Below are 22337 nucleotides of genomic sequence, written 5' to 3' on the forward strand. Positions count from 1 at the left end.
TGGAGTCAAAAAGACCTGGCCTGGGGCCTTCAGCTGTAGCCACCCTCTCCTTCATTCAAGACATCCACTGTGTGCCAGGCACTGTCTGGACAGTGTGTGAAGAACACCCAGTCTCTGCTCCACGCTGCTGGGATCTCAGAGGAGAGACAGTCATCAACGTCTGTGTGCTCAGTTGTTCAGTCCTGTCTGACTCTGTGTGATCCCATGGACTGTAGCCCACCAGCCTCCTCTGTCTATGGAATTTTCCGAGCAAGAACACTGGAGTGGGTTGCCATTTCCTCCTCCAGGGGGTCTATCTGGCCCAGGGCTCGAACCCGAGTCTCCTACATTGGCAGGCGAATTCTTCACCCATGAGCCACCTGGGAAGTCATTATAAATAAACCCAAATTATGATGGGATTATAAGTTCCTATCTCACAGAGTTGCAGTAAGGGTCAGGGCTGACATGTGGAGATCACCAGCTCCTGGGTGAGTGCTCCATGAAGGATGCCATCCCAGGCTCAGACCAGAAAGGACCAGTCAGGAGAACAGACCCTGGTAAAAGCCAGTTCACAGAGAGGTCAGCCCAACCCAGCTGACACACAGCAGACACGACAGATCTGCAAATAGTGGTTCATCCCCACAGTCACTGAGACTCCAAATCAGCAGCAGACGCTCCATGGCCAGCCCCAAGGCCACAAGCTGCACAGTGGTGATCCCAAGAGTGGGGCGTTCATGGGAACAGAGTTCCTGCCCCCCAAAAACCCCAGCCAGGATGGAAGCCTGGCTCCCATTGGCAGAAACCAAATGGGTCTTCCACCCTGGGGTGACCTCAAGGGTGAAGGCCATGGCGCCTGGCAGGATCAGGGACAAGCACCCTGAGTTTTGGAAGCTCAGTGATTCACAAGAAGACTAAATGGCCTTTGTTTCCTCTTTCTGCATTCTTTTGATATTTGACCAATCCAGGGTCCTAGGGAGGTGGTGGAGCAAAGTCCATGGACTTTGGAGGGCCTGAAGGGCTAGGGCTGGATCCCCATGTGAGCCCAAGCGAGGTACTACGCCTCTCTGAGCCTCAGTGACGCATGTATGAAGTGCCCACTTATTAAATGCCATCTACCAAAGGGCTACTGGGAGGATTAAATAAGCGTGTATCTAAAGTGTTTAGCACAATGCCTGGTTCATAATAACTGGTTAATAAACAGCAACAGCTACCATTATTATTATTATTAGATGCCAGTCAACTCTAGCTGTCCTTAAAGGAACAAACAAGCTTTTATGGTCCCTTCTCTGGTGGGGTTTGCTGGGGGCAGGTGTAAAGGCATAAGAGAGGCCTAAAGGTAAATGCCGAGGCAGGAGTCACCCCTGCCGGGAGGGCGGGACAGTTCTAAGTCCCAGGCGGCCGCCCCCTGGGTGAACGCTGGCAAGGGCAGGGCCTCCTCCTCTGAGCTCTCCTCCCAGCAGTGTTCGCTGGACTCACAGGGCCCCTCCGGAGCTAAGCGAGCGGCTGGAAGCCAGGCGCAAGGTGCACCATCGCCCCAGGAAGGCTCTGCACAGTGGCACGGAGTCCCATTTACAATAAAGCTTGTTCTTGGCTCCACCACCCACACAGCCAAGCCCCTTTATTCCATTTCAATATGCTTAATTACATGGAAAGTGCACTGGCAATAAACAGAATTAATCAGTCCTGGATGCCTGAGTGAGTGTAGGCAGGTGTTAGCATACGCGAGGGCCCTGGGAGGGGAAAGTCCAATAGTGGCAGGGACTATACTGATAAAATGTCTTACTACAGTGGGGATGGAAGATGGAAGGGCCTTTACTGAAGGGAGGCATTTCAGGAGCAAATAAAGATTCTGATTGCCTGCAACTGAGAAGCAGACGAAAGTAACTGAAAAACTTCTATGGAATATTTTTCTTCTGCCTTTTGTTTCAAAATGGAAATCACTTTACTGTTGCTGTTTCCATGATTATAAAAGTAGCATTTGCTCCATTCAGACACTGTGTAAGGATGTAAAGAATAAAATGAAAATCATCCATAATCTTATCACCTCAGGATAAACACTATTGACATCTTGGTACGTGTTGCTGTAGGTGGTTCTCTGGATATATTTTTGCATACATATACAATATGCATGAGATCCTGCTAGACACATGGTTTAGCAGCCTGTTTTCCATCTAATAACACACCGCGGACATCCTTCCACAGTAATAACTGAAGATCTTGAGCATCATCTTTTTACAGCTGCAGTCTTGGGTGCATTATATGACCTGTGTGATCTGGCTACTTGCCTCCTCAGCATGGTCTGGCATCTTCTCCCTGCCTGTCTTTTTGCATTCATCCAACACCAGTCTTCCTTTGCATCCTAGAACACTTCTTTCCACTTCAAGGACTCAGCGTTTGCTGTCCTTTCTGCCCGAAATTCTCCTTCCCTCCTTCACATAGTTCATTTCCTCCTTTCAAATTTCCACTGAAATGTTTCTTTCTCCAGGAAGTCTTCCTGGATATCTACCCCCAGACACTCAGAGTTCCATGTGCTTCACCATCTTGGTATTTATCACATCTTGGTATTTATTGCAATTAAATACACAGTCGTGAAACTTATTCCCCCTTCCCCTTGTCTTCCCACTAGAAAATAAGCTCTCGGAGGGCAGGGACTGCGTCTGTCTTGCTCAGTTCAGAAACCACAGGGCAAGTACGGTGTCTGGCATGCAGGAGTCCCCAGTGTACGTGTGCTGATCACACAGAGGGAAGCGAAGGAAGGGCAGCCAGGGGTACCCACTTCCTGCTTAATGCCTACCTCCTTCCTTCCTGCCAAAGAATCTGCCAGCAGGTCCCCTACTTTGGCATCTCTCTGTGGGCACAGGAGCCTACAGGTGAAGGAGAATAGATCACGGTCCTGTGCCTGGAGAGCCACTGGTGCTCTCCGGCCAGAGAAAGTCCCAGAGATCTGCCTGCCCAACTGTTCAACTGCCCATGGCCCAAGCTGGGAAGCCAAGGCCCAGAGATGGTGACTGCAACCACGAAACTAAAAGATGCTTGCTCCTTGGAACAAAAGCTATGACAAACCTAGACAGCATATTCAAAAGCAGAGACATCACTTTGCTGACAAAGGTTTGTCTAGTCAAAGCTATGGCAGTCATGAGAGAGTTGGACCATAAAGAAGGCTGAGTGTTGAAGAATCGATGCTTTTGAACTGTGGTGCTAGAGAAGACTCTTGAGAGTTCCTTGGACTGCAAGGAGATCAAACCAGTAAATCCTAAAGGAAATCAGTCCTGAATATTCATTGGAAGGACTGATGCTGAAGCTGAAGCTCCAATACTTCGGCCACCTGATGTGAAGAGCCAACTCCTTGGAAAAGACACTGATGCTGGGAAAGACTGAGGGCAGGAGGAGAAGGGGACGACAGAGGATGAGATGGTTGGATGGCATCACTGACTCAGTGGACATGAGTTTGAGCAAGCTCCAGTTGATGATGGACAGGGAAGCCTGCCGTGCTGCAGTCCATGGGGTCGCAAAGAGTCGGACACGACTGAGCGACTGAACAACAACAAATAATTGCTTTATGATATTGTGTTAGTTTCTGTTGTACAACAACATGAATCCACTATATGCATACATGTATCCCTCCCTCTTGAACCTCCTTCCCACCCACATGCTTCCCATCCCTCTAGGTCGTCCTAAAGCACTAAGCTGAGTTTCCTACACTATACAGCAGCTTCCCACTAGCCACCTATTTTACACATCAGTTCAACTTAGTCCTCTCCAACACCACAATTCAAAAGCATCAATTCTTCGGTGCTCAGCTTTCTTTATAGTCCAACTCTCACATCCACACATGACTACTGGAAAAACCATAGCTTTGACTAGACGGACCTTTGTCGGCAAAGTAATGTCTCTGCTTTTTAGGTATGATAGCATATATATGTCAATGCTGCTCTAAATCCATTAATGGGGCTACACCTTTATAACCTGACCACCTTCCAAAGACTTCACCTCCTAGTATCATCACTTTGGGAGTTAGAGTTTCAAGGGATGAATTTGGGAGGAACACATTCAGTCCATAACACAGACACACAATAATTTTAACCTTTATCATTAATGTCATTGAGGGTATGCCTCATTTTTTTCTGAGAAAGAGATGCTGTACATTATCATTATCTAGGAAAGGGAAGGGAAACGGTGAGGTGGAAGCATTCTCCAAGGTCACAAGGCTACGACAACGAAAGCAGCAAAGCTGGGATCCGGACTCCAGACCCAGAGCTTGTCTCATATCATGTGTTTCCTAAGAGAATCCCCTGCGCCACGTCAGGCGGAGGGGGCAGGGGCAGTCTCCTGACCACCACTCTGATCCGCCCTGACCCTTCTCATCCACATGGAGAACCAGCTTCCCCGGGTCAGTAGAGCACTCAGGCCTTTCGTGACGAAGACACAGTCTCATCTCCTGCCTTCCTCCCCAGCCTCACACGTGGCTGGTCATCCATCCGGTCACCCATGGTCAAACCACGTGGCTCCTTCAATCAGAAAGCCCCTTCACTCATAGCCTCTCGTCCACTGGACTTGGCTCAAATGCCACCTGTACCCAGGGTCACTGCAGAGGTGCCACAGCACTTCTGGCCACAGGATTTAGCCACAGCATGCTGCTATTTATCTAAGGGATCTGTGTCTGGGGTCCAGTGTAACACAGTCTCTGCCTTACCCACTGTACCCCCTCCAAAGCCCGGGGCAGTTCCTGGCCCTCCCCAGCGGGGGATACAGTGTAGCGGTTAAGTCCATGGACTTTGGAGCTAAGGCCTCTGGGCTCAAACCCTGCTCTGCACGCCATTGGCTGCATGACCTTGGACAAGTCTGTTTAACCTCTACAGCCTCAGTTTCCCCAACTGGACAAGGTGGGTAAGAACATCCCACCCCACAGGGCAGGATGAGGTTCAGGGAGATGACATGTGTGACATCAAGGACGAATGCCAGGCACTCAGCTGGCCCTCTTCAAAATGAGAGCTAATTGCTGGTTGCCCTGGATCAAATGCCAGGCCTGAAGCTGCCCGATGCAGCCCCATCCCAGCCCACAGCCGCCTCTCCCCTTCCCTCTCCAGGTACCACAATAAGCCCCGAAGTCGGGGCCGTCACCGGCCGTCAGCGGTGTTTGCAAAACAGCAGCCTCGAAGAGCTCAGGCTGGCCCGCTGCCCGCAGCGTGTGGGAGGCTGCCCTGTGGGAGGATCGCTAGGAGAACTCGGGGCATGGGAGTAGGAGGGGGTGAGGTGTCCTGAGCTGCGAGCTGTGAAGGAGTCCTGGAGCCAGGGACAGGTCCTTAAGGCGGGGTGCTGACCGCTCTGCTGGGCGTCCCATTGCAATCAGCTGCCCAGAGGTCCACACGCAGGAACCTCCCCTCCCTGTCTCCCCGACCTGCAGCCGGGCGCCGCATCCCTCTCCCTGGAGTCGGGGGCCTCTCACCTTGAGGCCGCTGCTTTCCGCTTCGGAGCCCGGGTCCACGCCGGTGACGTAAATGCCCAGGCCGTACTCCGCTCCCCCGCGGATGGTGAGGCCCAGGGACCGGCCGTTCCCCAGCAGCAGGTTCACCTGCAGGAGGGAGAGGAGACCGCGTCGGGGGCCTGGAGGGCAGCGGGCACTCGGGGGGCGGCGGCCTGCAGACCCCTCCCGGATCTGAAGGGCTTGCAAGGCGCCCTGGAGCGTTCCGGTTCCCGCCCAGCTCGGCCCCGACTCACTGAGTGACGCGGGGAAGCCCCTCCCATCCCGGGCCACAGGTACACGTGCAGTAGAGGGAAGGCCTGAGCAAATGACCTCTCGGGACCCCCAGGTATCGGCACCCCAGGGCTCCTCACACCATGGGGCCCGCGGACTCTCTCGGCCCCCACTGGCCGCCCTCGACTTCACACCCTTCAGTCAAGGAGTGCGTGTCAGGCCCAAGGCCTCCACCCAGCGCCCCCACCTCCCGTCCTCTGATCCGAGGATCCAGGCTGAGTCCAGGGTTGGGGCGCACCCCTGCCCACCCGGGGGGCCCCCGCCTCCCAGGGGCCTGGTCTCCTGCCTCCCTGGGGGTATCCTGCTCTGCCATCCATGGTGTCACTTCAGCAGCCCTTCATTTCACAAACACGGGGACTGCCCACCAAGGGCAGACCCAGCGCCAGGCCAGGGACGTGGAGATGACCCAGACACAGGTCTGCCCCCCAGAGCGCCAAGTCCTGAGGGGCAGAGAGATCACAGTGCCGTGCGGTCAGAGCCGGATGGGGTGACCTGGGGCCATGTGGGTTCAGAGAAGGAGCAATGGCCCTGCCTGCAGATGAGGGGGGGTGGATGGAGGGGAGCTTCCTGGAAAAGTGACATCCTTCACGGAGAGCCGGGGAAGGGACGCATGGTGGCTGAAGCAGGGAGCGCTGGGGGTGGTGGGAGAGATTGAGGAGGGTGTGGCAAGAGGCTGGCGCAGAAGCCTCAGTATCCATGAAGGAGCCTGCAGGAACATGAAGGTTACATGTGCTTGGGCCTGGAGGGGAACTTATAAAAAGAAATGGCCAAACAGTTGAAAGTGCTAGTTGCTCAGTCATGTCTGACTCTTTGCAACCCCATGGACTGTAGCCTGCTAGGCTCCGCTGTCCATGGGATGCTCCAGGCAGGAATACTGGAGTGGGTTGCTATTCCCTTCTCCAGGGGATCTTCCTGACCCAGGGATTGAACCCAGGTCTCCCGCATTGCAGGCAGATTCTTTACTGTCTGAGCCACCAGAGAAACAAAACAGCTGAAAACCTACCTCCCAAAGTGACAGAAAACACCCCGACACAAGTTAAGAGCCAGCGGCATGTAAGGGAGCCAAAGAGAGCACCGTGTGACTGCCCACAGGAGAGGGAGGGGTGGAGGTCGCGGCAGGCAGCACGGAGGGCAAATGTCACGGAGTCAGTGAGGGAAGCCATGCAACTCGCTATCTCTTTCTGAAAAGTCATTCATCTGACCGCTATCAGGGGCTCTGTACCAGCCGTCAGGCATCCCTTACATCTATTATCTCACTTCATTCTTCAATCCGCCCCTCTGGAGATCAGGGGGGAGGTAGCTTGCCCAGGGTCACATAGCCAGTCCCCTACTGGTGGGGGGGGGGGGGTCGGGGAGGTGCTGGAGAAGACAGACTCAAGTCCAAACTGACCACGAGGATTGTGGGGGGAGAGAGCAGAAAGGAACCTGGGAGCACATAGGTGGCTGTGCTCCCCCTTTGAATACTAAAGCTGAAAACTAACCCCACGGCTTGCCGGTCACTTCCCCACAAATCCTTCACATGGGAATAAAACGGAGTCTCCATCACAGGACTATAATAACAGACCTATCCACAGCAGGGTATCTGCTTCGATCACCTGCTGGCGACCTCACCGGCGCTTGGCAGGAAATGAAAGCTCATCTATAGCAAAGGGCACTCAGCTGTGAGAGGCAGCCTGGCACAGTGAACAGAAGACCAGGCCGGCGAATAAGAAGAAGATAAAAACAATAACCCATTAAACCAATTGGTTACTAAACGTGCTGCGTCTTTCCTCAATCCCTACTCAACACTTCACATGCCTTACATCCTTTAGCTCTCTTTCCTCTTCTGTGGTTTCTCTTATTATCCCCAGTTCCCAGATAAGGAAACTGAGGCTGAAGAGGTGAAACGGCCTGGCCAAGATCAAAGACCTGGCAGCCGGCAGAGCCCAGCCGTTTAACCAGCTCACCGCACTGCCTCCCAGAGGACTGAGTTCACATCCTGGTTCTGCCCTTTACTCCTGGGCAACTCTGGGGCAAGGCCCAATGCTTTTCTGATCTTCAGTTTCTCCATCAGTGAAATGAGAACCACACAGTCTACTGCCAACCTTCTTCCCGCCCTCCCTTAGAGTCCCAAGGAAGCAATGTGAACAGCTCCGGGAGATGACGTTCATAAATATTTGGGGGCAAAAAAAAGATATGAAAGGTGCCTAGCACGTGGGCAGTGATGGATAACTGATGGCTGTTGCTGCCATGAATTACTGTGTTCCAGGCACCATCCCCTGTGCACATAATTTATTGATTCCTTAAACAGCCCCATGTGGCTCCTGTGATCACCCCCAAATCACAGTTAGGGAAGCTTGAGTGACTCACCCAAGGTCACACAGTCAGGGAGCTCTGAAACCAGGGGTGCAACTGTGATTTATACTAAGAAATATATATTTTTTGTCTTTGTCCTCCTTCCTGGCAATAAGCTCTGGAAACTTTGTAGATTCCTAAGTGATAAGACCACTAGGAGCATCTTTTGTTCTAGTAAGGGGGCTCTGACTGGACGCCTAGAAGGCGTCTGCTCACCAGAAAGACCCAGCCATGATCAGAAGCTTGGAATTTTCAACACCACCCCCACCTGCTTCAGTTACCTGCTGGAACCTCCACCTTCCCCACTCTCCAGAGATGGAAGAAGGGGCTGGAAATGGAGTTAATAACTGGTCATGCCTGTATGATGAAGGCTCCATAAAAATCCCAATTGTATGGGATTCAGAGAGCTTCTGGCTCTTGGAGAAGGCAATGACACCCCACTCCAGCACTCTTGCCTGGAAAATCCGGTGGACAGAGGAGCCTGGTAGGCTGTAGTCCATGGGGTCGCTAAGAGTCAGACACGATGAAGCGACTTCACTTTCACTTTTCACTTTGATGCACTGGAGAAGGAAATGGGAACCCACTCCAATGTTCTTGCCTGGAGAATCCCAGGAACTGGGGAGCCTGGTGGGCTGCCATCTATGGGGTCGCACAGAGTCGGACACGACTGAAGCGACTTAGCAGCAGCAGCAGCAGAGAGCTTCCGGCTCAGTGAACAGGTGGAGGTATGGGGAGTGTGGTACATCCGGAAGGGGCGTGGAAGCTCTGAACCCCTACCACATACCCTGTCCTATGCATCCCTTCCATCTGGATGTTCATCTTTATCCTTTATTATGTCCTTTATGATAAACTGGTAAACAGTGTGTAAACTATCTACAGGAGTTCCATGAATCATTTTAGCAAACTAATCAAAGCTGCGATAGGGTCATGTAAACCTCTGAGTTATGCCAATTGGTCAGAAGCACGGGTGACAAAATAAACTTGCAGCTGGCATCTGGAGTGGGGCGCTGGGGGGCTGTCCCATCGGACTGAGTCTTTACCCTGTGCGGCTGGACACTGTCTCCAGGAGGGGCGTGTCAGAATTGAGTTAAATTAAAAGACACCCAGCTGGTGTTCCAGAGAACTACTTGGTGGAAAAAAGCCTGCACACATCTGGTGTCAGAGCACCGTGAGTGTGACGGTAGAGGAGAACTGTAGGTTTTCCTTGTACGGACTTCAGACCCAGTCCTCCTCACCTTCCATACCCAGCTGATTCCCAGCGTGAGCCAAAGGGGCAGGTCCCATCTTGTCCGAGCAGCTGCTGAAGGCCTGAGCTCGGGGGAGGCAACAGCCGCTGCTGCAGAGGATCTGCCTGCTCAGCCCAGACTGGGGCCGTGGCTCTGAGAAACCACGGAGGCTTGCCCACTTGCCCATGGACCAGGGACCCTGGTGGGGGGTGGGCAGTAGGGGACCTTTGAATCCTGCATTTTAAAATAGTCATTCATGCAATAAGTATGTACCAAGCATGTACACTGTGCCAGGCACTGTGAGTACACCAAAGCCCAGAACCAGTGGTGGGGAGAGGAGGCCCTACCATTGCCTCCATTTTACAGAAGAGGAAGTTAAGGCCCAGAGAGGTTGTGTAACTTACCCAAGGTCACACAGCTGGCAAGGGGTGGGGTCAGGATCTGAAGCCAGGCAGTCTGGATCTAGCGTCTTATTCTTCCTATCATGCTGACAAGATCCCATCTAACCCCCACAACAGATCTGTCCTACTTTTTTTTTTATAGAGACTATATCTGCACTATAGAGACTGGGGGGTCAGCACAGAATGGGAAGAGGGAATGATGAACAACTCTGCACCCTCTTCATTTCTGAGCGTGTGACCGTGACTTGAGTATAGACAGGCCTGATTCTCGGAGGAGTTATGTGTGTTCTTCCCTTCTGTTCCTTCCTGCAGCCTCTGGGATGGTTCTCACACTTCAGTGTAGAGAAGATCCTTAGTAGCAAGGGCTGCAAAATCAGAACTAGCTTCGGTGGACAGTTGAGGGGCTTTCAAGGGTAATATCACTACCGGTGGTTTTTTACATCACTATTGCCCTGAGAACTATTTGCTTAGAAGGTGTGTCCCCACTAGGGTTGAGATTAGGGTGTTTGAAGTTTGGCATGGGAAATCCACAGTCTGTGGTGGCTATTTGGAATACTAGATGAGACCAGGCCTCTGGAGAGAAGAGAATCGGGCCAGGGAGCCAACAGTGAGGGCTCCGGGGACATTTCCCCACGTCCGTCCTCAGTGGGAAATCAGGGGCTCCATGCTGTATCAGTGGGAGGAGGAGAGGGGCAATGGAGAAGCTTTCCTGGGGTGGGTCAGGGCCTTTCCCGCCTCCTGAGCCATCTATGTCCCCCCGGGGCCTGACTGTCTCAGCTTCTGCCTTCTGCATATATGCGTTTGTGCATGCTCAGTCACTGCAGTCGTGTTCGACTCTTTGCAACCCTGTGGACTATAGTCTGCCGGGCTCCTCTTCTCCCAAGAATACTGGAGTGGGTTGCCATTTCCTCCTCCAGGGGATCTTCCTGACCCAGGGATCAAACCCACGACGCTTGCATCTACTGCACTGGCCACTAGTGCCACCTGGGAAGCCCTTCCGCCTTCTACATCCCTAAATGAGTTACTCCAAGACTCCCACGGGGCACCCTACATCCTCCCAACCATCCCACCCCCTCAGTTCCAGTGCCAGGGCCCTTTGCTCTAAGCCTGGAAGGTGCCGCATTTATTCCCACCTCAGGGCCTTTGCACATGCCGTCCTAGCCGCCTGGCACTTTCAGCGCTCAGAATGATACACAGCAGCTCCATCTTCCTCTCTGTCTCAGCTCAGAGGTCACCTCCTCCAAGAGACCCTCCCAGCCCACCTCATCTGAAGCAGGGGCTCCCTCCCCATCACTCTCCATCACGCTTCCTGATTTTATTTCCTTCCATCAAACCTCACTGTCTTAATTATCTTGTTCAAATATGCCCATTTCTGGACTATCGTCTCATTCCTCCTATGACCTCCAAACTCACCAGTAGCTTCCCCAGAGGGGGCTTCATGTCTCCTGTCCATCTCTCCATTCCCACCTCCCATAACAGCACCAGGTGTACCAGAGGTGCTCGCTAAGCATGGGCTGACTCATTCAGTGGATCCTGGTTGCCGCGGTACCTGAGTCTTGGATTTTGCATCTCCAAAATGTTGATAACTACACCTACCCCACAGAGCAACCGCAAGGATTCCGGAAGATGTTGTGAGCACAAACGAGCACACGGCGAGCTCTTCCCTGATCATAATTACTACTCTATGATCACACCCTCCAGAGGGAAGGCTTGAGAAAAAGATACAGCAAGTTCTCTGCCCAGCCCTGGAAGGCTGGCCTTGAAAATGACTCAATGCCACAGGCTGTGCCGCTTTCTCAAGATGGCCAGAGAACAACAGCGCCTGGAGGGGAGGCAGGCATGAGCCCCTTTCTGCAGCCAACCAGCCCTGGCCCCCTTGAAGAGGCCCACGCAGGCGCTGGTGGTTCACACTAGCTGGCTACCCCGCTGCCTCTCTGCCGGCTCCAGCATATTGATATTTGAGCAAAGAACACAAAACACATTAAATAAATGTTATGGTCTTATCGACAGGAAAGGAGAGCTAAGAGTCTCCGGAGGGAAGGCGCTTGGCTCAGAGCCCCAAGCTGTGTCAAGGTCTTAAAACCTCAGAGAGCTGCTTACAGGAAGGACTTTTTTGATCCCAGGAGCAATGAAAGGGCGCAATGCAAACAGCACCCAGAGTGAGCCTTAAAGTATCAGGGGGACCATCTCTCAGACCTTTCTCCATTTTATTAAAGAAACAGTCACGGTCCTGGGAAAGGAAGGTTCTGTAGGGGGCATCTCTTGAGGCCCCCACCCTCTTCTTCAGGTTACAGCATCCCATGGTGCTTTGGGCTACAACCCCGCCCCCACCAGCCACAGCACTGGTGTTTCTGTCAATCAAAGGTCCCTGCCAGCCAACCACGTGATCCCTCCCCATACACGAATCTTGAGGGAAAGGATGCAGAGAATGGAAACTGGGGGAACCCCTTTCTTCCTGGGGGCTGCGTCCTGAGTGCCTCAGCTTCAGTTCTGGGCCGGCCCACACACTGCCAGTCAATTCTGACTTTGTGGAAGCTGACCAGGACCAGTTTCTGTTCCTTACAGCCCGAAACCCACGCTGCAAAAGGTGCCCCGTGCGGCTTGCAGTCCTGGCAGCTGCGTGTGGCCGTGCGCCTGGATCTGGGCCACTGAGGAGTTAAATCACCGCGAGTGTAAATCATCTGAGCGTTCTCTCTTCCTCTGTCCGCTCTCGGGGCTACATGTAGACTAGGTTCAACAACAGTGGGCAATACCACAGAGGACGGCAGAGGGAGAATGGAGCTGCCCCCCAAGCCTAGAGGGTCCCCTCTACTCTGCCATGGAGAACTGATGCTTTCGAACTGTGTTGTGGGAGTCTTGAGAGTCCCTTGGACTGCAGGGAGATCAAACCAGTCAACCCTAAAGGAAATCAACCCTGAATATACATTGGAAGGACTGATGCTGGAGTTGAAACTCCAATACTTTGGCTATCTGATGCAAACAACTGACTCATTAGAAAAGCCCCTGATGCTGGGGAAGATTGAAGGCAGGAGGAGAAGGGCGCAACAGAGGATGAGATGGTGGATGGCATCGCTGACTCAATGGACATGAATTTGAGCAAACTCCAGGAGATATTGAAGGACGGGGGAAATCTGGCCTGATGCAGTCCATGGAGTCACAAAGAGCTGGACACGACTGAGCAACTGAACAATAACAACGAGGGAATTGAGAGAGATGAAGACCAGGAGCCCCTACAGAACCAAGGCCTTTCTTCCAGGCTCTAACCCTGTTCTGGGTTTGGCAAGGAGAATGGCATCTCAGTGGCCAGCTCCCCCATCCCGCCTCCCACCAGCCCTCCATCTCCAGGACGCCCTGCGAGGCCAAGGCCAGGAGGCTCACCTTTTTCTCATCCCCGCCTTGCAGGAGGTGTAGGGTGCTCCTCCGGTCACCCTCATGCTGCCGCAGGGCGCTGCCGTGGGGCTGGGGCAGGCCTGAGGGCGGCGAGATGCTGCGGCCCTGGGGGTCCACCCAGGTGTAGATGTGGTTGGTGACGTAGCCGCCGGGGATGCGCCCCGCTGAGTACACGGATAGCACCAGCTTCTTGGAGCCCTTGAGAGCCTAGAGAGAGAGAGAGAGACATGTACGCAGGAAAGGGGATGGTGAGAGATTATCCAGAACTTGCTTCCTCTTGGGACCCTGCACACAGAGGAGGCAGCCGACCCCATGTCTCATCCCTTCACCAGTCCTCAGTTTTGTCCCATGGAAACGAGGGCATCTGTCCCACCCACCCCACCCCTCACCTTGAAGTGGTCCAAACACAGGAAATAGGACCTCTCAGCATATCTCTGCTGAAGAGTTAATGGAGCAGGCCTACAACTGCATCCTTATGAAGGCCTGCTGGGCTGACCTCTGGGAACGTGGAATCTGCATGTTCCCACCATTCCTGACTTGGTATGGGAGGCTCACTGTACGGGATTATTGGTACAACAACGTAGCGGCCTGGAATGTGGGCACATGCAGAGAGGCCTACCTGACCAGCCCCCTGGTGTCAGTCTCTAAAGTGCGTCCCTGGAAGGCGTTTCACACGTGGTCACAACTCAGCCCTGGCAGAATCAAGCCCACCCCGTGTGACCGCACGGGGAGAGGACGCAGGAGCGTGTGCCTGGATCCCTGCGGTCTCAGCCCTGTGTGCTGTTCTCCACGCTCACTGTGCGGGGTACCCTTTTGCCGCAACAAATCTTAGCCACGAGCACAACCACGTGCTGAGCCCATGAGCCCTGACGGAAACTGGGGAAGATCTCGATGACCCCCATAGAGAGCTAAGAGATAAAAATACTGATAATAATGGCCATCACTTTATGGCAAATAGAAGGGGAAAAAAATGGAAACAGTGGCAGATTTTATTTTCTTGGGCTTCAAAATCACTGTGGATGGTAACTGCAGCCATGAAATTAAAAGACACTTGCTCTTTGGAAGAAAAGCTATGACAAACCTAGACAGCATATTCAAAAGCAGAGACATCACTTTGCTGACATAGGTGCATATAGTCAGAGTTATGGTTTTTCAGGAGTCATGTATGGATGAGAGAGTTGGACCATAAAGAAGGCTGAGTGCTGGAGAATTGATGCTTTCAAACTGTGCTAATGGAGAAGACTCTTGAGAGTCTCTTGACCATCAAGGAGATCCAAGCAATCAATCCTAAAGGAAATCAACTTTGAAGATTCATTGGAAGGACTGATGCTGAAGCTGAAGCTCCAATACTTTGGCCACCTGATGTGAAGAGCTGACTCACTAGAAAAGACCCTGATGCTGCGAAAGATTGGGGGCAGGAGGAGAAGGGGACGACAGAGGATGAGATGGTTGGATGGCCATCTCCAACTCAGTGGACATGAGTTTGAGAAGCTCCGGGAGATAGTGAATAACAGGGAAGCCTGGCGTGCTTCCATGGGGTTGCAAAGAGTCGCGCATGACTTAGTGATTGAACAACAGCAATAATGGTAGCTTAACAATGATGAAAAGGCCTGTATGTATGAGACACTCTGCTGTGTACCTGATGTGCTTTATCTCCTGAAATCCTTATGGAATCCAATCTTGCTGAGGAGGGATTCCACGACTTAGTTGAAGAAAATGAGGGGAAGTGACCTGCCCACACAGCTAGTAAGGGGTTCCTTTCACATAGCAACTAATGTTGAGTGTAGATACCACCTTGACTTGACACTTTCTAGTCCGGGGCGGAAGGACCACATGGAGAAGCAAACCCAAACTCCGCCCCCTGGGAGCAGCCATACTGATTTCTCATGATGCAGCTGTACTGACACGAAGCCCTTTATTCTGGGAGACGGTCATTCAGCGCTGGGATTAACAAGCAAACACACCCCAGAACCCGGGATTTCATATCAGTGAGAGTACCTACACATGGGTAAGTCCATGCTGCCGTTAAAATCACATTTACAATCATTACAAAGTATTTTAATGTGATAGATTTTACAATCATTACAAAGCATTTTAATGTGATAGATTTTAATGTTAAGTGGGGTCAGAGGATATAAATCCTGTCTTACAGTGTGATCTCAGTTATGTTAAGAGAAAAATTACACAGGGGAAAAACATTGAAACTGAGGAGTAATGTGCCAAGATGCCAGCAGTCCTTCTCTCTGGGTGGCAGGATTATGGGTGGCTATTATTTTGTTCTTCCTGTTTTTCTATATTTTCCAAATGTTCCAGAAGGAAGGTATAGTGCTTTCAATATCAGAAAATAGCAATATGCATAAAACGGAGGGCGGCACTTAACTCTCTGAACCTGCACAGCACTGGGTTCTGCTGACCCCCAGTCCTCTCCACGGATGAAAGGGGTCAAGGGAGGGGCTTTCAGAGACAGTGGAGAGCCCTGTTGGGTAGAGTTTCCGGACAAGGACACTGGACCACAGGCCTGGACACGCTGACACCGGAACGTCCTCCAGAGGAGGAAGGTCAGGCTGGGAGGGCCCCTCGACCCCACAGTTAAATGCCAGTCCCCGGGCAGAGGGATAACGAGCAGATGGCAGTTCTCCAAAATTCTGCTTGTAAAAAAGATTTCTGAGAAGATGAGCAAAGAAAGATTTACATTCTTTTCCCATTCCCCGGGACTCCCCTGACAGAACAATTGGGAAAATAAAATCTCTGTGAAGTTTAAGATGCAGGATGGAGGAAGCCGGAGACCAAGCGTGCTTCTGCTGCCATTTAGCACACAGCATCGCGGAGGCCACTGTGGCCTCTGAAGGGTCTTCCTGACCCCTCTGCCCCACCCCTGGCTCCCTCCTCCATGAAGGCGCTGCTGCAGCTCTGATGCTGCTTCGATGGGCTTGCCTCTTCTCTGCTTCCTCCCCGGGACAGATGGTGAGTCCGAGCCCTCACTCATTCCACAAGGGCTGACCGAGAGCCTGCCGTGTGCGGCCTGGAGAGAGCAATGTGAGCGTATCTTCAGGGCGCCTGCGGCCTGCAGAGAGACAAGGCTTTTGCTGGGCCCAGAGTGCATGCCTGCCCGCGAAGCCGCTTCAGTCTGATTCTTTGTGACCCTGTGAACTGTAGCCCCCCAGGCTCCCCTGTCCATGGGATTCTCCAGGCAAGAATACTGGCGTGGGTTGCCATGGCCTCCTCCAAGGGATCTTCCTGACCCAGGGATCGAACTCACACCTCCTGCAACTCCCGTGTTGCAGGCGGATTCTCTACCCGCTGAGCCACTGGGGAAGCCCAGGCCCAGAGTAGGTCCTCAGAAAAGCCTGCTTGCCCTGACTGGGTGAGAAAGCAGATTTTCGGCCTCCAAAGGAACCATAACATGCACAGGCATCACCGTGCAGCCACCTTCCTCGTCGGATCTGGAAGACTGTGCTGGAATTTGGAGCAGGGGAAGGCAAGTGGAAAGAACGGGACCCTGTGGATTTGAGCAGAACTGGATTTAAGTCACCCCTGTCACCTGTGAGTCCGGGGTCACTGAGGCTGGCTGCTTCTGCTGTCAAAGCAGCACACATTGGGGGGTGAGGCGGTGGGGGGCGCGGACAATGCCCACCCCTCAGAATCCTGGGGGGAACATGGAGCACGCAGGGGGTGGGCTTCTGCACACAGTGGGGGGTCAGCACGTGGCGGAGCCCACTCCCCTCTCCTAGTAGTGATCCACATTGAGAAGGCAAACCAGGTGTAGAAAAGCATTATCCAGGGAGTTGGGGAAAAGAAAAGAAGAAGGTGTCTGAGAGAATGAAAATCAACGCACAGTGCATGATTTGTATTCTGTATCGCTGGCAATAGTGGCATTTTCTTGGTCAGTTCTATAAATAGGCAAGCGGCAACCTTGAGAATGGAGAGGAGGTTAATGCCTTTGATGAGAAGACGAGGGAAGGCTGGCGCCGGAGAGGGCCTGGCAGGTCACCGAGTCTCCCGGGCACTGCTGGTCCCCAGCACGCTGCAGAAGGGGACCCTGGCAACCCGAGATGGGAAGGGACGCAGAAGGCGCAGCCCAGGCACGAAACCAGCCCCGGGCAAGTGGCTTCCCCTGTGCACCTCGGTCTCCCCACCCCCAGCCTGCGGGACCAGAAAATCTCAAGGCCACTCAAGTCTAGACCATTCCAGAACCTCTGATATTGGCTCTTTAGGGGCAAGCGGGTAAATGTGGGCTTTCACTGGGTCTTGGAGAGCTTGAATATCATCATTCACTGCTGCCTTATTTTTCTGGCAAAACTGCAGAAAAACAGGATTCCTGAGACAGCACCTTCCACACCTAAACAGGCTCGGGGAACACGGTCCTGGTGCCGTGGCCATTAGAATGCAGTGAGGGGGGCTCCATCCATGGCGCTTTGACCAAACTGTGACTCTGTGTGTCATGCAGGGAAGGTGGGGAGGAGGGGAGGGTTTAGGAGTTCAGTTGCTGCTTTTTCCTGGCTGTCTTCTCTTTTTTTTTTTTAAACAAAACAACCATTTGCTTATTTTTAACAGGTGTCCCTGGCAGGAGGAGAAGGGGACAACAAAGGATGAGATGGTTGGATGGCATCACTGATTTGATGGACATGAGTCTGAGCAAACTTCGGGAGTTGGTGAAGGACAGGGAAGCCTGGCATGCTGCAGTCCGTGAGGTGGCAAAGAGTTGGACACAACTGAGCAAATGAACTGACTGAATGGAAGGATTAATTCCTAAAGAGAGCTGGCTGGCGCTTTCTCGCCCTGAAAGCCCTTCCACCTGCCTGCCTCACTCACTCACCACTGCCACCTTGATCCCTGAGGCTCAGGCCATCTGGAGGATAATGTGGTTCTCGTTCCCGGTTAGGTGCCCAGGCCATTCATTTCACAGAACTGGGGGCTTCTCTCACTGGCATGCCGCAGTAGCAAGCAGCCTTACACAGCAAGGCAAACTAGAAAGGGCTCTGGTTGTGAAACAGACACTCAGGCATATCTCCATTGTGTTCTGCTGGATGGTCGAGGGCTATGCCTTCCTCTTGCTGGCCTCGGTTTTGCCAACTGGCAATAAGCGTGTTTCTAGGTGGCGCTAGCGGTAAAGAAACCACTGCCGATGCAGGAGACATAAGAGACGCGGGTTTCATCCCTGGGTCAGGAAGATCCCCTGGAGGAGGGCATGGCAATCCACTCCAGTATTCTTGCCTGGAGAATCCCATGGACAGAGGAGCCGGGCGGGCTACAGTCCATGCAGTCGCAAAGTGTCAGACACGACTGAAGCAACTTAGCAGCAGCAATGAGCAGATGGGAATCCCTGGTTGCTAAGGTCCTGCCCCAAGTTAAACTTCAATGTCCTCTGGTTCATTGCTGTATTTAGGAGAAATGAAATTGCTACCAGGTTGGTCCTTGAACCAGATCTTGAACCTCGGGGCTTGAAGCTTCCATGTCAGTGGGAGGGACCAAAAGGGTTTAAGAAAACACCAGAAGGGCAGATGGGGCATCTCAGGTGTGGCAGGTGTGGCACCCAACTCAGCACTGTCACAGCAGCAGAGGGACCTTCCCAGGGACCCGACGGCTGGGGAGACAGCCTCCAATGGGACTGCGACCATGTGTCTCTGTTCTTCACAGGCTGCTGCCTATGTGTGGTAGACCACATCCAAAAGCTACCTTAAAGCAGTGCACCAGTGCCTGCTGGTGACTGTTGACCACACCCCTCTCCCGCTGCAGCAACCTGCAGAATCAGCCAGTCTCCTAAATCAAGTGCTTATAAGCTGTGCCACTTCACACAAGTTACCCACCCACTCTGTTCATCTGTTTCCCTCCTGGAAAATAAAGATCTCTTTTCCCCACTCATTAGGTAGAAGAAGCCTATTAGCACAGTGCCTCATACTTAAGAATTCAATGAGCTAAGGCTAAACAAATCCCATGAGATCTGGGGAAAGTCCACTGCAAGCAAGAGCCATCATCAGAGCCCCCTGCTCCCCTGCTTGCTATCACATGTTTACTAGTGAAACTCCACCAGGGGATGTGCCAGCATGCCACCAGGTCACATCACAGAGGAATCTTGATCTGCCCCGGCAGATGGCACGGCTGAGATACCACCCATCACCGGATGATGATGCAAGCAGCGTGCTATGATTGTGGGAATGTAAATTATATGTGGATGTCTTCAAACTTAATAACTGGCTAGTTGGATTAATGCTCTCAGGAGGCAAATTTACTTCACTCAGCTCTTCAGGGCTGACTCTTAACACCCCAAAATCACAGACCAGGCGACAGAATTCTCTACTCAGCAGAAGCATGAGAAATAGACTGGTTACAGATGAAGGGACTGGGGGGTGGGGAGGAGTTATGTTAACAGCAGGTGCACACATGCTCCCATGTTTAAAAGCACGCACCAAAGAGCAAGCACAAGGTCACAAGACCATCAGCCTACGTCTGGAGAGGCAGGTACGAAAGAAGCGTTCCGGAAAAGTCTTGAGTGAGGACACATAATGGTGAGTCATCCAGCTTATTTCAGCGCAAGGTCTTCTCTTCTGGGGAATAGATCACTCAGAACAGAAACTCGGGAGGGAGGGCTGGTCTAAGACCCAGGTTAGTGACGGGGAAGAGAAGGAAAGGTCGTGCTGCCTGCTCTTCTGATTCCACCCCTGGATTTGGGGTTCAGAGTCTCTGGGCCCCCATCCTGGCTCTGCTGTTGACTTTCCATGTGACACAGAGCAAATAACTTAACCTCTGTGCACCTGTTTCTGCATTCAAAATGCCACCGTCCTAAGGATGATCGAGATAATATAAACTACCTGTATAGTACATAAAGCAGCACAGCAATAAAGAATCTGCCTTGTAATTCAGGAGACAAGGGTTCGATCCCTGGGTTGGGAAGATCCCCTGGAGGAGGAAATGGCAACCCACTCCAGTATTCCTGTCTGAGAAATCCCCCAGAAAGAGAAGCCCGGCAGGCTATAGTCCATGGGGTTGCAAAGAGTGGGACAGTACTGAGCGACTGAGGAACAACAATATAGTACATGGCACAGAATAGGTACTAAAGGCGTGTGAATTCCTTTCCTGGGTCTGCCAGCTCCTTCTCTACACAGAAGCCCTAGAACACCTCTAAAACTCTCATCTGCATGGACACAAATACCTGAGCAACTCTAGCCTCTCCCTCCCAACTTTCCTCCTCTTCAGAAACATCCTCTCTTTGGATCAATACTTCCTCGTATCAGCCGTGCCTTTGACACTCAGCCCCTTTCTCACCACCTCCAGGAAGCCTTGCTAGACAGTGACTGACTTCCCTTTTCCGAGAGCAGCCGGCACACTTGTATGTTTTTGTTGCCATCTATACTATAGCTTCTGTATCACCTTCATACATTCTGTCTCTAAGACTGCAAGACAAGCTCCTTGAGGCACACTGCCTATTCTCTTCTCTTTATACCCTCTTCCTGCTCCTTCTCCTCCACTCACTATCCTTTCATTCATTTCACTCATTTGCTCATTCATTCAAGTTATCCACTGGGCTTTCAAGAGGCTAGGCAGCCCAAGGAATATGTCAAAAAGAGGCCACAGACAGAGCAGTGCGCTGGCCTGGGGCCCAGGTGCCCTGGATTACCATCCCACGCTTGTTCACACTCACGTGAACATCCATGTCTCAGACACCCGTGGAATTCAGGGAAGCAGAAGGGGTAGTGGTTTAGAGCCACAGCTCTGAAACAAGACTTCAAGGATTCACCAACGGCAACCCCAGGCAAGTTACTCAGCTAGCCTGTGTCCCAGTTTTCCCAGGCATGAGATGGGATAATAGTAGTATTATCTCACAGGGCAGTGGTGAGGATTAAATTAGTTAACATGCATGAAGTGTTTAGTGTCTGGCAGATAGGTAAGAGGTACAGAAGGGCTAGGTGTTGTTATTACTATGGAGAACCCAGAGCAGAAGTCTCAACCCGCCGTCCATGGCAACCATCGCTACACTCTGGTGTCTGTCCTCGGTTTGTACATTTTACAAACACATAGATGATCACATACAAAACTACTGCTGCCTGAGGTTTGCACAGGTTGACTCATGCTTAACATTTCATTGACATCTTTTTTTTCAGCTAAAAAAACATATTTTGACGATCTTTCCTTAAAAAGATCATCTCTTCCGAGAATACACGGCATTCCCTGGTGGAGATGCACCACGACTGAATTCCAGCTCCCCTATTGCTGGAAATTTTGTTGCATCTCAGTTTTTGCCAGCATGAACAATGCTGCGATAACATATTTATACTTGCATCCAATTTTCTACACCAAAGAAAAGTGGAATCCCAGAGACTGTTTTTTCACATGCAACGCGGCCCCTCTCTGTGTAGTTCCTCTAACGACCTGAGGGGGGCAGCACTGTGACAGCGGAGTCTATAAAAGGCCTGAAATCCCCTCATCTATGGGCACTGCAGATGGGCCTGCGTGAGGGCTTTCCAGCGATCTCTTCCTGAAGCAGAGCTCACTCTGGTGCAGGGATCCAGCCTCCTACATGCCTTCTTCCACAGGATCCAGAAATCTCCTAGTGTATGCAAGTCTTTGCTCTATCTTCCAGTTCCTTCTAGAGACGAAAGTATTGTATTGCAAAACATCAAAATGAAAAGGTGGCTTAGGGGGAACACCCCTCAAGAGTTTCAGAGTAATAGACGCACTCACTAGAACACTGTTCCCAGACAGAGGACCACGTCGTCCCAGCTACGAGACTTCAGGCAAGTTCCTCACGCCCTCCAGGCTGCACCGTTCTCACCTCTTATGTCGTCGCTGTCTAGTCCCTAAGTCGGGTCCGACTCTTTTGTGACCCCACGTACTGGAGCTGGGCTCCTCTGTCCATGGGATTTTTCAGGCAAGACTACTAGAGTGGGTTGCCATTTCCTTCTCCAGGGCACCTTCCTGACCCAGGGTTCGAACACACATCTCCTGCACGCATCTCTGGCATGGCAGGCAAGTTCCTTCACTGCTGATCCATCAGGAAAACCCTCTCACTTGTTAAGTGGGGCTATGCGTGCCCACCATCACGGAGTTGAGTGGACAAAAGGACAGACAAGATCACGTCCACAAGGGATCTGGCAGTGGGCATGGAACATAGCAAGTGCCCAGTAGATGATGGTTAACATTATTGATCGCAGCAAAATTACAGTGATGACTATGCCATTTTATTCTTCCCACTGCACCTATGAAGAAAGACTGTCTGGGTGGTCAGGCATCTTATGCAAGGTCAGAAAGAGGAAG

General features: G+C 52.1%; 1 protein-coding gene across 2 annotated transcripts in view; it reads right to left on the reverse strand.

Moving 5' to 3' along the window:
• Positions 1 to 22337, reverse strand: part of WHRN (whirlin) — an 86251-nt gene that overhangs the window by 45976 nt on the left and 17938 nt on the right. For both annotated transcript variants that reach the window (XM_065947449.1, XM_065947448.1), the window contains exons 2-3: positions 13074 to 13292; positions 5426 to 5551 (exon numbers count right to left, since the gene is read on the reverse strand). In XM_065947449.1, coding sequence (XP_065803521.1) covers positions 5426 to 5551; positions 13074 to 13292 — 345 coding nt within the window. The remainder of the gene's footprint in view (positions 1 to 5425; positions 5552 to 13073; positions 13293 to 22337) is intronic.

The sequence above is a fragment of the Muntiacus reevesi genome, chromosome 10 (assembly GCF_963930625.1).
Source record: "Muntiacus reevesi chromosome 10, mMunRee1.1, whole genome shotgun sequence".
Taxonomy (NCBI): domain Eukaryota; kingdom Metazoa; phylum Chordata; class Mammalia; order Artiodactyla; family Cervidae; genus Muntiacus; species Muntiacus reevesi.